Below are 14,937 nucleotides of genomic sequence, written 5' to 3' on the forward strand. Positions count from 1 at the left end.
CCCCCTTTACATTAAATTCCTTTGGGAGAACACACACAGTTCCTGATCTGGCTGGGTAAAGGCTATGGCCCTGTTGCTTTGCTGTGCAATTGTACCTTCTTTGTAGGCATGAAAGGACCCAGTGGAGTACCTGGTTCAACTGGCCCTGAGGGGGATCCAGGACTTATTGGCCCACCAGGTAAGACTTATTTCTGGAGCTAGTTATACCTGATACTTAAATTCATTGAAGAATTTGAAAGTTTGCATTCTGCCTTTCAGTTGAAACTTTCAGAGTCTCAGTCCCCAACAACTGAGGGGAAATAGGCAGGACTTTCCCTCTTCTTATTATATTAATCTCTCAAGCTCTCTGTTTCAATAATGTAATATCAAGAACAGACTTTTTAAATTTAAGATAGATACAGGACCAACAAGAATGCTTCATTGAGTTGTTTTTTTTTTTTTTTTTTTTACCTTTTATACTAACTTTCCCATATTCAATAGAATAGATCACAAGAGCAAGTCTCATAGGTATGTTTCTATATTTTTAATATGAAAATAGTTCCTTTTGCTGAGAGACTTACAGACATTTCCTATAAACTATGAAACAGGGTATCTACTAAATTCCTCTACTAGTTAGTTCAGTGGCTCCCTTGACAAACTCAACAAACAAGATCCGCAAATGACGTTAGAATCAGAATGGATTCATCAGGAAACAGAACTGTCTTCCCTTGACACCAGTGTTCACAGATTTGCAATCACACTTCAAGGCTTGAAAATAGGGACTATATGCCTAATTTGTCCGTAGACCCTAATCTATGGACAAATAAGACCCTAAGAAATTATTTTTTTTTTTGGCTCTTTGGGGGAAATAAAGGTAATTTTCCCAAACAGATTTCTGTTGGACATAGTAAATTCCAATACATGTAACTCATTTCTCTCAAACCAATTCTTATTCTGATCTGAGGTTTATTTTGGCATTCATTCTTTCCAACCTTTCTCTTCCCTACCTTCAACTTTATATATTTTGCCTCTTAGGTCCCCCTGGATTACCTGGTCCTTCAGGACAGAGTATTGTAATCAAAGGAGATGCTGGCCCACCAGGGATTCCAGGCCAGCCTGGATTAAAAGGTTTACAAGGACTCCCAGGACCTCAGGGTTTACCAGGTACCTTTGTAGATCATCTTTTTCAAGCCTTATGTATTTGCAAACATTTCCCTCATTCTCCTTTCACTTGTCAGAGTTTGTCTTTGACGACAGGAGTCTCAGCAGCTAGTAGAATACTACACCACCATGGGTTGCACTTTCTCTTTTGAACCTTTCTTGAAAGGTTCATTTCTCATGCCCTAATTTCTTTTAGGCCCAGTCCAATTTTTTCTCGCTCATCTGGCTATCCTAATTGAATGATTAGGTTAATGTTTTTAAAATCTCTATAATGAAATTCGTATGCATTTAAGATCTGATGCTTTCTCTGTCCCAACCACCAGAAGGATAGAAGGCTGATTTGATGGGCTGTTAGTTTCCACGCTGTGAGGTTGTATGATTTTTAAACTAAATCCTGTCTAGTTGGCCAATTCACTCTATACTTGCAGCCAACTGTGATTCTAAAAGAAAACTAGAAACTAACTTCAGTCTTTCCAGTTTATTAGTGGCTTAACAGCAGTCTTTTCATAAATGAAGTATACAGGCAGCAACAGCCTTGCCTTTTGTTGGGATATAGAACAAAAGTTGGGCCTTGTGCTATGTCTTGTACTGAAGGCAAGGAGCACACAACCGCCATATTATAGAATTCTCCACAGAGGCAAATGGATTGTTTAAAATTAAACCTAAATCCTTGTCTGCATCTTTTCATCCTGGGCTTGAACTATTCTTTCATTTATCTGAATTAAAGACAAAACCAGATTATGAATTCAGTGCCACTCATGGATGTCAAGTGTCCTAGCTCTATCTGGATGTGGATTTATTCTACGCACATTTGAAAACCCTACTGCTTTCTCCTGTAGGTCCAATTGGCCCTCCAGGAGATCCTGGACGCAATGGACTCCCTGGCTTTGATGGTGCAGGAGGACGCAAAGGAGACCCAGGTTTGCCAGGCCAGCCAGGTGAGACAAGTAAAACACTGCTGCTGATAGTAGTTTTTAAGTCTGGGAGACCTCTGGACATATCCCTCCAACTGGAGCTGTGAAAGCCTCCTCTTGAGAGAGCACAGCTAGCTGGGGAGTCTGTTGCTTGGGAAAAATACGATGACACAGATTTGCCAGTATAAGAGAAACACAGGAAGGCTGTTTTCATTTTAAATGTTTTTACAGCCCTAGAAAGTCAGCTTTTCCTCAAGATGAGGATTTTTCAGGTATTCATTGTGCTTAACTGTTCTGATAATTTTCAGTGTTTTTACAACTGTAGATAATGTAAATATAACTCTAAATAACAAATGTAAAGGTTTGTGTTGGTAAAACAAAACAAAACAAAACAAAAAAACAGCAGTAGCAGCAAAGCAGATTGGTGCTGTCTATGTTGCTCCTAGAACCAACACCCTGCCATCTCATTAACTGTCTTTCTAGGGAAGAAACAGGTCAGTGTCACCTTCATCACATACAGGCATTGCTGTGACATTTCCCCCAAGTGAAAATCTATACACACAGTGGCCAAAGGCCTGTATATAGAGAATTTTTAAAAAATAAGCTCAAATCGAGTGGCCAAATAGAGAACAGAAACCAGTGACAGATTGAAATTAAACATTTTAAAAAGTTTCCTCAGAGTACCCTGCCTATTCTCTAAACAAGAATGTATGCCTGAGAATAATTCTCTAGACAGATTCAAAGGAAAATGTTTTTCAGCACTGAAGCTGGCAGACTGACAGCAACCACACCCTTCCTTTTCTAAGTGATGAACTAAACAGCAGACTGAGATTTTGTCATTGGGTTTGGACTCCTTTAGTACAGTGAGAGACTAGGTAACATACAAATTTCCCAAATGGGCATCACTTCTTCCCATCTAGTGTTCCATTCACTCAGTATTTATTTAGTGCCTAATGTCATCAACCAATTCCAGAAGGGAAAAAAAAAATTAATCTCTTTGAGGACAGGGACCATGTTTTGTTTGTCTCCAAATCTGTGATATCTGACAATGCCTGTGTAGACATTCTATAAATATTGATTAAATTAACTATCAAATGAGGTCATAATGTTTTGTCAATAGCCATAATAGTGAATCAGAGCTCACTTAATTTTGTATACTGATGGCTTTTTGGAAAATAGGTACTCGTGGCTTGGATGGTCCCCCCGGGCCAGATGGATTGCAGGGTCCTCCAGGTCCCCCTGGAACCTCTTCTATTGCCCATGGGTTTCTCATCACACGTCACAGCCAGACAACAGATGCTCCACAATGCCCACAGGGAACCATCCAGGTGTATGAAGGCTTTTCTCTCCTGTATGTACAAGGAAATAAAAGAGCTCATGGTCAAGACTTGGGTGAGATAATCAGCATCTTATTTCTTACTATGCATTTCTATTTTGTTTTGAAAATCTTGTTAGGTTCTAGAGTAACCTTGGACAAAGTGCATCTCTCTATTCAATTCACTCACAGTCAGTCACTCAGCCATGCCTGACTCTTTTGCAAACCCATAGACTGCAGCTTGCCAGCCTCCTCTGTCCGTGGAATTTTCCAGGCACGAATACTGGAATGGGTAGCCGTTTCTTTCTCCAAGGGATCTTCCTGACCCAGGGATCAAACCCCAGTCTCCTGCATTGCAGGCAGATTCTTTACCATCTGAGCCACCTTATGTAGAATCTTTTTCTAATTTTACAATTGACAAATCTTCATCGTAAATATACTCTTATCTTTTAGATAATGTTCTCTACTTTTTTCCCTTCAGTCCATTCTCTCTTTACTGTGAGAATCTAACTTCTACCCATAATCAAGCTTATAAATGTTAAACTCCTAACCTAGTAAGTGAACAGGAAGCATTAAAAGTTTTTGAACATCATGAAATTCACAAATGTAAAGCAAAGAAAAAATAGGATCTCTTATCTACTATGTCCCTATAACTTTTCAAAATGTGTGTATTTGGTCAAGCAAGGGCTGTCATAGTATGTATTCAGATGCAGAGGCTATAAACTAGACCTGACTCAAGTACAGCTTAGGCCTCAGCCATAGGAACATCATGATAGTACCCAATATTTCAAGTGTGATACAGGATTGCAGGGTCTCTGCCAGGGCTCATTCAGGGATCAAATTGGAGATATCTTGATGCCTAGGCAAAGAATAAAAATAAGAAGTTTGATGTTAAAGAAACAATCACCTCACTAAATACATACATAGTCTGTGCTGAATTAGTGAAAGGACTATGGTGTATAAAAAAGATGGTAGTGGTGGAGGAAACAGACAATACTGAAAATGTTCTGTCTGAAAAAACAAAATGCATACCCAGAATCATTAGTGTATTAAAACTTTATAGTTTCAAAATATGAGAGTACTGAGAGTTCATGAGATCACCCTATCTTTGAATGCTTGGAGACTATAACCAGAATTCTGCATCACTGTAGGTAGCCTACAGCATAAATGCAACCAAACACCCATGTTCTCATCACTGTAGACCTTCCTTTTATGTACATCTTCCTAGTCTCTTCTTTCTGAGACCCAGAGATATTTCCATCCCTGTCCCTAACTAGTAATGTTAGTTTTATTTTTAATTTATAATTAAAAAGCACTTTCAGGGACTTCCCTGGTGGCCCAGTGGGAAGGACTCTGCACTTCAACTGCAGGGGGCAAAGGTTTAGTCCCTGGTCAGGGAACTGAGATCCCACAAATCATGTGGTATAGCCAAAAAGAAAAGCGCTTTCAAAAACAAAGAAAGAAAAGCACTTTCATATTCATTAGACAATTTGATTTTCAAAACTAAAATAATCAAGAAAGTTATAGGGCAAGTATTGTATTTATATTTATACACACACACACACACACACACACACACACACACATAAACTGGCTAAGAGGTTAAGTGACCTGACCTATTCAATGCCACAATGGACTGCCAGGGAAATCTCTGAAAGTGTTTTTTAATTATAAATTAATTTAAAAATAAAACTAGCATTACTAATTAGAGACAGGGATGGAAATATCTCTGGTCTCAGAATCACAAAAGAATATATATGTATGCATATTTATATATATTCTTTCTATTATGATGCATCTCAGGATACTGAATATGGTTCCCTGTGCTATACAATAGGAACTTGTTTATCCATTCAATATGTAACGGTTTGCATCTATTGACCCCAGACCCCCATTCCATCCCTCCCCGAACCCCTGCCCTGCTGGGCATCCACCGGTCTGTTCTCTGTGTCTGTGAATCTGTTTCTGTTTTGAAGATAGGTTTGTTTGTAACACCTATCAATTGCAAACCCATCCATTTTTCAATTATGTCAGTTTTCTCATTTGCTCTCACATGACTTTGAGTCATTCACCTCTCTGAGCTATTTTTTTTTTTTCTCTGAAAAAAGTATAAATTAGGCTAAATCAATGATTTTCCACCTGGGGAAATTTTGAAAAGATTCCTAGGTCCATTCCTAAACTATAATATAAAAATTCCCAGTGATTCTGACAGTCCACCAATTTTAAGAATTATTGATCTTTTATCAATCATCCTCAGCCTGAGATAAACATACTCCATTGGATATATGAGGAATTTCCAATGTATAATTTTAATGGTATTAGTTTATAAATCCTCAACTTTCATATGTACTTTGTCCTAAAGTTGAACTGCCTGTGTATATGCTTTAGATAATCTCTTTTCCTATATCCTCTTTCTCTACCACCCATCTCCTATTTTATAAAAGACTCATACCATGGCATATTGCCTTGAAACATAAAAACCTCTAAGAGACAAATTCAGAGGAACAATTCAAAATAATGGCTTTGTTAAAGTATCTGTTAACTCAGGTTCTATAATTCACTTCTAATCCATCTCATTAGAAAATGCGTTTCTAATAAAAATTTAATTTTTAGTCAGTATCAAAATTTATAATAACCTATTTTTGATCAGTGTGAATTAATAGTAATTATGATCATTCAAAATAATATGTAACATGTAAAGCCTTAGAGTCACAGAAAATCAGTTCAAATTATTTTAAATTCTTGTTTCAGAGAATATGATTGGATCCTCAGTAAAAGACATTGAATAATTAAAAAAAAATACATTAGGATAAAACTGTGTGAGAGAAGTAGAATGGAAATACAGTGTAAAAGGAGCATTGTATAATTTCCAATTGTTAAATATGAGTTTCTGTACTTTTAAAAAGGTTTATTGTTTTAGGTTTCAAATAATTACATTGGATACATTTAAAAGAGTGATGTCAAAGTTTGCTTTTAAATATAAATATTCACAAAACACTGGAAATGACAGCTGGTAATGTTGAAATGTGGTTTGCAAAATTCCAGACTCCAGTATTACCAAGTATAGAAGGGTGGGTTTGGGTCCAAGAGACAATAATATCTTAATAACTGGCACAGTATCAATTTAAACTTCTGATGAAAAATTTGAGGTGTCAACTTAAAAATGTGAGGGAGATACATCGTTTTTCATCATTCTTTGTGAGTAAATGAGAAAAGAAAAGCCTGATCGCAGGTAGAGATATTATTGTCCCTACCAGCTCAGAAATTTCAACGCTCTAGTTCCTTTCTCCCACCCCCCACCCCGCATCTTTCTTTCCTTTCTCCCTCATTTATTTTTCCCCCTTGTATTATTTACTTCCAAACCTGTCCATGGTTGCTGTGCCTCTTAGTCAGCACTACAATTGTCCCTAGGCTTAAAGATATGGGGAACCCACATAAGACACATACTAGGGATGTCTTGGAAGAAGGGAGGGCATACTGGAGAGGAAATCATATTGTAAGGACTAAGTGTGTGCCCTTCATTTTTGCATAATAAATTACTCAATATTCTCCATAAGGCACCACTGTTTATAAGACGCATAACTGGTTTAAAAAGAGTGTTGGGGAATATATAATGAGCTAGCACAATAAATGTCTACATAAGTTGTAAGATATATCCTGATTTTAGAAATGTTAAAATATGAGTAAATGTACATCTTTTAATTGAAGAATTAAAGTGTAGTTATCATCTAGAAAATGAAAGTGTTAGTCACAGTCATGTCAGACTCTTTGTGACCCATGGACTATCGTCCACCAGTCTCCTCTGTCCGTGGAATTCTCCAGGCAAGACTACTGGAGTGCATTGCCATTTCCTTCTCCAGGGGATCTTCCTGACCCAGGTATCAAACATGGATCTCCTGCATTGCAGGCAGACTCTTTACTGATTGAGTCACCAGAGAAGACCTGGTTATCATCTAAGAAATAGGGAAAAGTTCCTCTTTGAAAGGTTGTTTGTTAGTATGTTAGAAGAAACTAATTATCATGACACTTTTCCTTTTTCTCCCTAATTCTTCCCAGGAACAGCCGGCAGCTGCCTTCGTCGTTTCAGTACCATGCCTTTCATGTTCTGCAACATCAATAATGTTTGCAACTTTGCTTCAAGAAATGATTATTCTTACTGGCTCTCCACCCCAGAGCCCATGCCAATGAGCATGGAACCCCTGAAGGGGCAGAGCATCCAGCCATTCATTAGTCGGTGAGACATGGGTACCGTTGACATTTGCTGATATCCAGTTAGTTTAGCTAGTTAGAAATGAGTCCAGAGATAATGATCTGACCATATTCCTCTCAGGTTAGGTAGAACAGAGGAACTTTATAATGTTCAATATGTAGTTTGATCCATATTTATTGGGGATCTTCTTTTGACCAGGACCAGTGATATACTAGTGTAATATCACCAAAAAAAAAAAAAAAAACCCCTCACAATCTAGTCATTAGGCAAGTATACATAAATTAATATGTATCAGGCTTGGGCTCAATGCAGCAATAAATCTAATAAAGTATTATGAAAGTATTAGGAAAGGGATATTTAATTCCAACTGGAGAAATCTGAGATATGGAAGAAATGTGTTTTGAACTGTTTAGCCCTTTAAGGATGTAAAAGACTTGAGACAGGCATTTATAATGGAGAAGAGCATTCTAGGTAGAGAAAATGGGAATGGATTTGTAGACCGATGTGTCTAGAATATACTATTAGTGTCCAAAGGGTGCAGAGGGAGAAGAGATTGGAAAGTTAATTTGGACCCAGTCAGTAGAAGGCTTTCAGTGTCAGGTTTTAGTTTGAACTTTATTTGGTATATAGTGGGGACCTTTGAAGTTTTTGAGCTACATTTCAGGGAAGATTACAGAAGCATAAATGTGTAACATGATTCCAGAGGGGATAAGCCAGGGGTAAGAGACCAGATAGATTAAGCATATTGCTATAGTCCTTGTAGGAGTGGTTTGGAACTCTCAGTGGGGCACGTGTATCACATTAATAGAATAAATAAGATTTGGCAATTGATTAGTTATGGGAAGGAAACGTGATAGCTGAGACTTGGAGCATGAGTATCTAAGAGGAGGGAGGTACTGTTAATAAAGATTTCCTAGAATGTTGCCACATTAGAACCCGGGTAAAACTCTACCTCCTAAGCATATTAGGTATCGCCATCTTCATTCTGATCATGACCCAATTGATCTAGGAGTCTAGTAACCATAAAGGATGAATCATTGGAAACTTTAGTTTCTTTGACATTAAATATAAAGGTTAAGCCTAGTTCAGCCACTCTTTTTTTTATTTTATTTTATTTTTAAACTTTACAATATTGTATTAGTTTTGCCAAATATCGAAATGAATCCGCCACAGGTATAGCTGTGTTCCCCATCCTGAACCCTCCTCCCTCCTCCCTCCCCTACCCTCCCTCTGGGTCGTCCCAGTGCACCAGCCCCAAGCATCCAGTATCGTGCATCGAACCTGGACTGGCGACTCGTTTCATACATGATATTATACATGTTTCAATGCCATTCTCCCAAATCTCCCCACCCTCTCCCTCTCCCACAGAGTCCATAAGACTGATCTATACATCAGTGTCTCTTTTGCTGTCTCATACACAGGGTTATTGTTACCATCTTTCCTTTGGGAATTCATTTTTATAACGAAATAAAGCTATCTTTATTCACAGGTGACATGATAGTCTACATAGAAAATCTTACCCTTTCCTTCACAAATCTATAAAGTATTTTCTAATACTAACAAGTGAGTCTATTAAAGTTGCAGGATATATAATGATTATATTCCTATGATAGAAAAATTATTTGCAATTGCCATCCAAACATAAAATACCTGGAATAAGATGAACAAAAGCTGTACAATGTTTGTAAACTAAAAATCTACAAAACACCGAGAAAATTTTTTTAAAAGAGCCAAGTAACTTAAATTTAAATTAAAAAAAAAAAGAGCTAAGTAACTATAGAGATATACTATGTTCAGGGAATGCAGAATGCAATATTTTTGACATGTCAGTTCTGCCCAAATTGATCCACAGATTCAGTATAATCGTTATTAAAATTCTATAAGGTTTTTATATTTCCTGTAGAAATTGGCAAGCTGATAATAAAAGTTATATGGAAAAGCAAAGGGCATAGAGGAGCCCAAAAAATTTTGACAAGGAAGAACAGAGTCAAAGGACTCACATTTCCTGACAGTGTGAATTACTACAAAACTACAGTAATTAAGATAGTATGAAATTGGTGTTAGAAGAGGCATATAGACTAACATAAAAAATAGGGAATTCAAAAATAGATCCAAATTCATATCATTAACAGATGAGTACAAAACAGGTATTCAGATAATTTTATAAAAAGATAATCTTTTCAACAAGTGGTGCTGAAACTATTAGATAACCATATGCAGTGAATAAATAAAAAAGATCCATAACCTCACATCTTACATATATACAAAAATCAACTTTAAATGGATCATAGGCCTAAAGGTAAAACCAAAACTATGTAAGTTTTCAAGGAGAGGGTAAGGTAAAAATCTTATGAGTTTAGTAAAGATCTCCTAGACAGGGACAAGAAGAATAAATCATAAAAAAAGATAAATAGGGCTTCTTCTGGGAATTCATTTTTGTGCATGTGATTTTTTTTTTTAACAGTCCCAATTCTTTGGAGTAAAAGATCTCCTAAAGGCATTCCCTATTTGGTAGATAAAGTTTGCCAAATTGGTTTAGTCATATTTCAAAAGGTCCCGTCTTGCTCTTTATTAAAGATTTGGTAGACTTAGCTGCACTGTACTTGATTTTATAGACAAGTACCCAGACACTGCATCTCCAAGTGCCTTGGTACTTGTCCAGTATTCTGTTTATGTTGTACTTCTAAAGAGAGAGCCAAATGGTTAATAAATATCCCTTGGGCCAAAAATAATGGGCAGGGATTAAGAAAGTGTCTTGTTTCTTGTCTTCTTCAGTTTACCAGACATTGTTCTTAGCAGTTTCAGTAGTACTGAATGTCTACCCTCAAGTTGGACACTTTGACAGCAAGTAGTATGCGCAATACGCCAAGCCAAAGTCTTGCAGCAGTTATGACATTGACTATTGCAAGTATGAATACAAGTTTAGGGCAGGATAGAAAATGAAAGTGCCATAGCAGTGGTTCTGTAGTTTCTTAAAAAAAAAAAAAAAACTTACAGGTTTCATTTATAACTTTATTACGTATATTGGGAGGCTGGGCTTATTCAAAAGCAGTCCTCAAAGTACATTTCTCTCCTCTTTTTTCTGAGCACTGTAGACCCCTTGATGGGATTTTATAACAGGAAGGCTTCCAAAGAAGAGGGACTGCTATTTCCTGTGTGCTCACTCTGTAGATTGTGTTCCTTCTGCCTTTCCCTTACCAGATGTGCAGTATGTGAAGCTCCGGCCGTGGTGATTGCAGTCCACAGTCAGACCATCCAGATTCCCCGTTGTCCTCAGGGATGGGATTCTCTCTGGATTGGTTATTCCTTCATGATGGTATGAATCACTCTTCCTTGGCTTTGTCATCCTAGCCAACTGTCCACCATATCTACATTTCTTCCTAGTATGAGGAATCCCTGTCATTTGAACCTCGTATAGCTTCTATCCAAGCACTGTGTTCCCTTTCATACATTTGCTGGAACAGATGTTCACAATCTACCTGTTTGTTTTGTTGAGAACCTTTGGTGTGGATTCTGTTCTCTTAACTTTGGCTCTATTTACTTCACTGGATTTGAATATTTGGCCAAGGTCAGCACTTATCTTTGGATACTCACTAAGGTTCATGGGTATTGTGGCACATTTTCCCTTGTCTTTTCTAGCACACAAGTGCAGGGGCAGAGGGCTCAGGCCAAGCCCTGGCCTCCCCTGGTTCCTGCTTAGAAGAGTTTCGTTCAGCTCCCTTCATTGAGTGTCATGGGCGGGGGACCTGCAACTATTACGCCAACTCCTACAGCTTTTGGCTGGCGACTGTAGATGTGTCAGACATGTTCAGGTAAGGCGCTTATGGCTTTAGTTTAGGTCTTAAGCCTCCTTCAGAGGTGCTGGAGGAAGAGAGAGGCAGTTTGTGAATGGTTTATACCCAACAAATGTTAGAAATTTAAAGGACCATGTACTTTATTCTTGCTTGTTCTCCTCATATAACAGACTCAGGTCAGAAAAGCATACTTGACTAATAATAGGTGTATGTGGTTTGAGATGTCATGATGATAATTCTTTAAAAGCAAAACAGAGCAAGAAAAGATTGTGTGACCTTCTCAGTAACCCATGAGCAACTGTTCGACTAGACTGAAGCCACCCTAGAAACTGAAGTAGTCTGTGTTGCTTCCCCAGTCCAGTAGTCTCTTTCCCAGGTTGTTTTCAAGGCTTTCATCCAAGTATTTGAATGAGTAAGGCCACCTGTAATACATGTGCCTGCAGGGGACTTTATTCTATTGGTTTTTTTTTTTTTTCTATTTTTATATGTTGCTTCTTTTGAGTTATTAACATTTTTCTTATGTATTATCTTTCTGTAACCGTTATGTGTTATGTATTATCATCTATTCATCATCAATTGCCCCTCGTTCTAGGACTGTTAGAAGAATTTATAAGAGAAAGAGAGGGAGAAACAAATAGACGAGGATGAGAGTGGTGGGGAGGAGAATCATTAAGATACCTATAACCACTAATGGCTCTTAGGCCATACCAGTCATTGCACTAGATTGCATTGCTCAAAAGTTAACCATTAAGTCAACTACTTAAACACAATAGAATGTTAAAGTATGAATTGAACCAATAATAGAATTAAAATACCAGAAAAGGCTAATTTGATAGTCTTGTTTTTTATTTCCCAGCAAACCTCAATCAGAAACGCTGAAAGCAGGAGACTTGAGGACACGTATTAGCCGATGTCAAGTGTGCATGAAGAGGACATAACATTTTGAAGAATTCTTTGTGTGTTTTTAAATGTGATATAGATATATATATATATATATACATATATATATATAAAATTCCCAGGATGCAATGTCTCACTCTCCCCAATTTTACCACTGCTGCCACCCATGGTGCTACTATATATGACCAAGAGAACATGCGGACTAGTAAATCATGAAGATTCAGATGTACCTCAGCAATGTGCCAGAGCAAGGTCTCTATTTTTCTACGAATGAAATGAGGAAATGAATTTACTTTTTGGGTCCAGGATGACTTTCTCCAAGGATTATAAGATGAAGATTATATATTTTGCCCAGTAACTAAAATGGCACGTTAAAAATTCAATTAAGAGAAGAATCATACTGAGTAAAATAAAAGACTGCAGTTTGGGGGAAGAATTATTTTTCATGGTGCTACTAATCCTACTGTATCCCAGTTTTTTAATATAAAAGTGTTAAGCTTATTTTGCTCTGTAAGTAAAGAATGTGTATATTGTGTAAACAGCCTTTTAGTGCAAAATGTTGTCATTTACAGGTGACCTGACATGAATCACTTTTACAGAAAACTTAGGAAAATCTAGAATACAGACAGCAAGATTTTATATCCAGGTTTATCAAAGTGAGAGTTTATATTCTTGTATCAAGTCACTACTGAGAGTAAATTTGAGTTTTTTCCCCAAAGTTCTCATTTGACTTTTTTAAAAAAGGTCATTTTTAGTCACTTTAATCAGAATTTTAAATGTACATCTTACATACCAAATGATAATATCTAATGATGCAACTTCTCTTTTGCTGTATTCTCCAAGACACTCAACACTAGACGCCCCCAGCTTTGATGTTTCTTACATCTTGATTTTGCTCATCCCTGACTGGGCAAATTCTCCCATATAATTTTGTAAAACAAAAACATTTAAAAAGTTGACGATTTTCTTCCCTGTGCTTTTTACATAAGAATTATTCTCCTGTGGTCTCTGCTTGTTCAAGAACTGGGAAGACAATACTTAGTTTGTCTTCTCTCTTCAATTACAAAGCCAACTGATATTTCTTACTGTTTTATTTTAAACACTATTATAGTCATAGAACACCTTATTTCCCTAGCTGTCATCTTCTCACTAAATGTTTTTAACTCACCAATATCAATTTAATTAAAGATATCATATGTTAAGGATGATTTGTTGTGTATCTCTTCAGCCTATGTGTAAAAATACTGCTCATTTACAGATAGACCACACTTCTGCACATCACCAAGTAGTCACTCTTCTCAGAGAACCATTTAGAACAGTTCAAAGGCAAAAGAGGTTTCTGCAGACTTTGATCACTCTGATACCTGAAAGGAGACTTACCAGCTGAGCCACCAGGGAAGCCCAATAGGAGACATAGTAAAGCACTTTTTCCAGTGAAGAGAACAACACATTGGGAAGTATTTTGAGGTGATAAATTTATTAACGTTGTATTGATGGCTAAGAAAGGAAGCAGAACTACTTTTCATTTTGGGAATTCATTAATAGTATTTAAAGCGGATTAGTGAGTTAATATTCCTATTGATTAAGAGTGAACACATGTAGGTCTCTAAAATAGTCGTAGACTTGCCTCTATAATAAAATGTGTGTTACAGTTAAGATATGAAACAACCAAAGGATTTTGAGAAGTTTAGACCCTAATGTGAGCTCATGCTCTAAGCTCTAAAGCTTAGAGCCTATAGTGGTAAAATTTAGGTTCTAAACAATGGTAGATAATACTGCTGATTTCCAGTAATGCTGTTGATTTCAAGGCTAATCAATTGCAAATTCTAGCTTTATTTTTCTGTGAGCTACACACACGAAAACACTAATGGGTTATTGTAAGTGAAATTCCATATTACATTCTATGCATTTTTCTATATGCTATACACCTGAAGGTTGCTCCTTGAGTTATAGCTGCAAGCACAGATTCCAGAGATTTTGCTGTTTGTAGCTTTCTCTTTCATATTTAGCTGACTGAAAATCTTGGCTCAAAAAGAACCTCCTAGATTTTAATAGTAGCATGTATAGCTGGTCTTTGTGTTTCTTGAATGCCCTAACTATTCCCAACCCTGTTTTGTTGTTTAAAGTACATGAACCAAATCCCTTCCAGAACCTTAATGCTGTTAACTCACCCTTGCCACTGAATATTCAGATTATTCTGATGTAACTGCTCTAGTAGTTACCTATAGTGAGTTTTGCAGTCAAATAGTTAATGGTTTTCCCACATAGGCAGGCAATTTTCTACTTAATAAGATATAGTTATTACATGTAGCAACCAAGTGAGATTATGTGTGTGTGTGTGTGTGTGTGTGTGTGTGTGTGTATGCCACGTTGCTATCACACTGATCACTTCCAAGCTTCCGAAGTGTTTTTACTGGACACCTTGTGGATTGTATAGTGTCTTTTTTCACCTGGCCAAATTTGAAAAGTACTTTCTTATGGTGCTAGTGAGGTTCTTTGCTTCAATTGACATGTATAATCAAAAACTCACTGGTCATGCCAAGCCATCAGAAGTTTATTCATATGTTAATCACAAGAGGGCACTATAGCCTATAAAAATAAATCAACATGGAAATAACTCAGCATGTATTTGTTGAGCTCATTGTTGATGATGGCAGTGGAGTT

At 37.0% G+C, this 14,937-nt stretch overlaps 1 protein-coding gene across 1 annotated transcript in view; it reads left to right on the forward strand.

The window, feature by feature from the left end:
* The window catches only part of COL4A5 (collagen type IV alpha 5 chain), a 252,629-nt gene extending 239,148 nt beyond the window's left edge, over positions 1–13,481 (forward strand). The window contains exons 44-51 of the mRNA XM_019956152.2: positions 107–178; positions 1,015–1,143; positions 1,980–2,078; positions 3,234–3,446; positions 7,426–7,603; positions 10,781–10,895; positions 11,219–11,391; positions 12,230–13,481. Coding sequence (XP_019811711.2) covers positions 107–178; positions 1,015–1,143; positions 1,980–2,078; positions 3,234–3,446; positions 7,426–7,603; positions 10,781–10,895; positions 11,219–11,391; positions 12,230–12,311 — 1,061 coding nt within the window. The 3' untranslated portion in view covers positions 12,312–13,481. The remainder of the gene's footprint in view (positions 1–106; positions 179–1,014; positions 1,144–1,979; positions 2,079–3,233; positions 3,447–7,425; positions 7,604–10,780; positions 10,896–11,218; positions 11,392–12,229) is intronic.
* Positions 13,482–14,937: the final 1,456 nt, after the last annotated feature.

This window comes from Bos indicus, chromosome X (assembly GCF_029378745.1).
Source record: "Bos indicus isolate NIAB-ARS_2022 breed Sahiwal x Tharparkar chromosome X, NIAB-ARS_B.indTharparkar_mat_pri_1.0, whole genome shotgun sequence".
NCBI classification, from domain to species: domain Eukaryota; kingdom Metazoa; phylum Chordata; class Mammalia; order Artiodactyla; family Bovidae; genus Bos; species Bos indicus.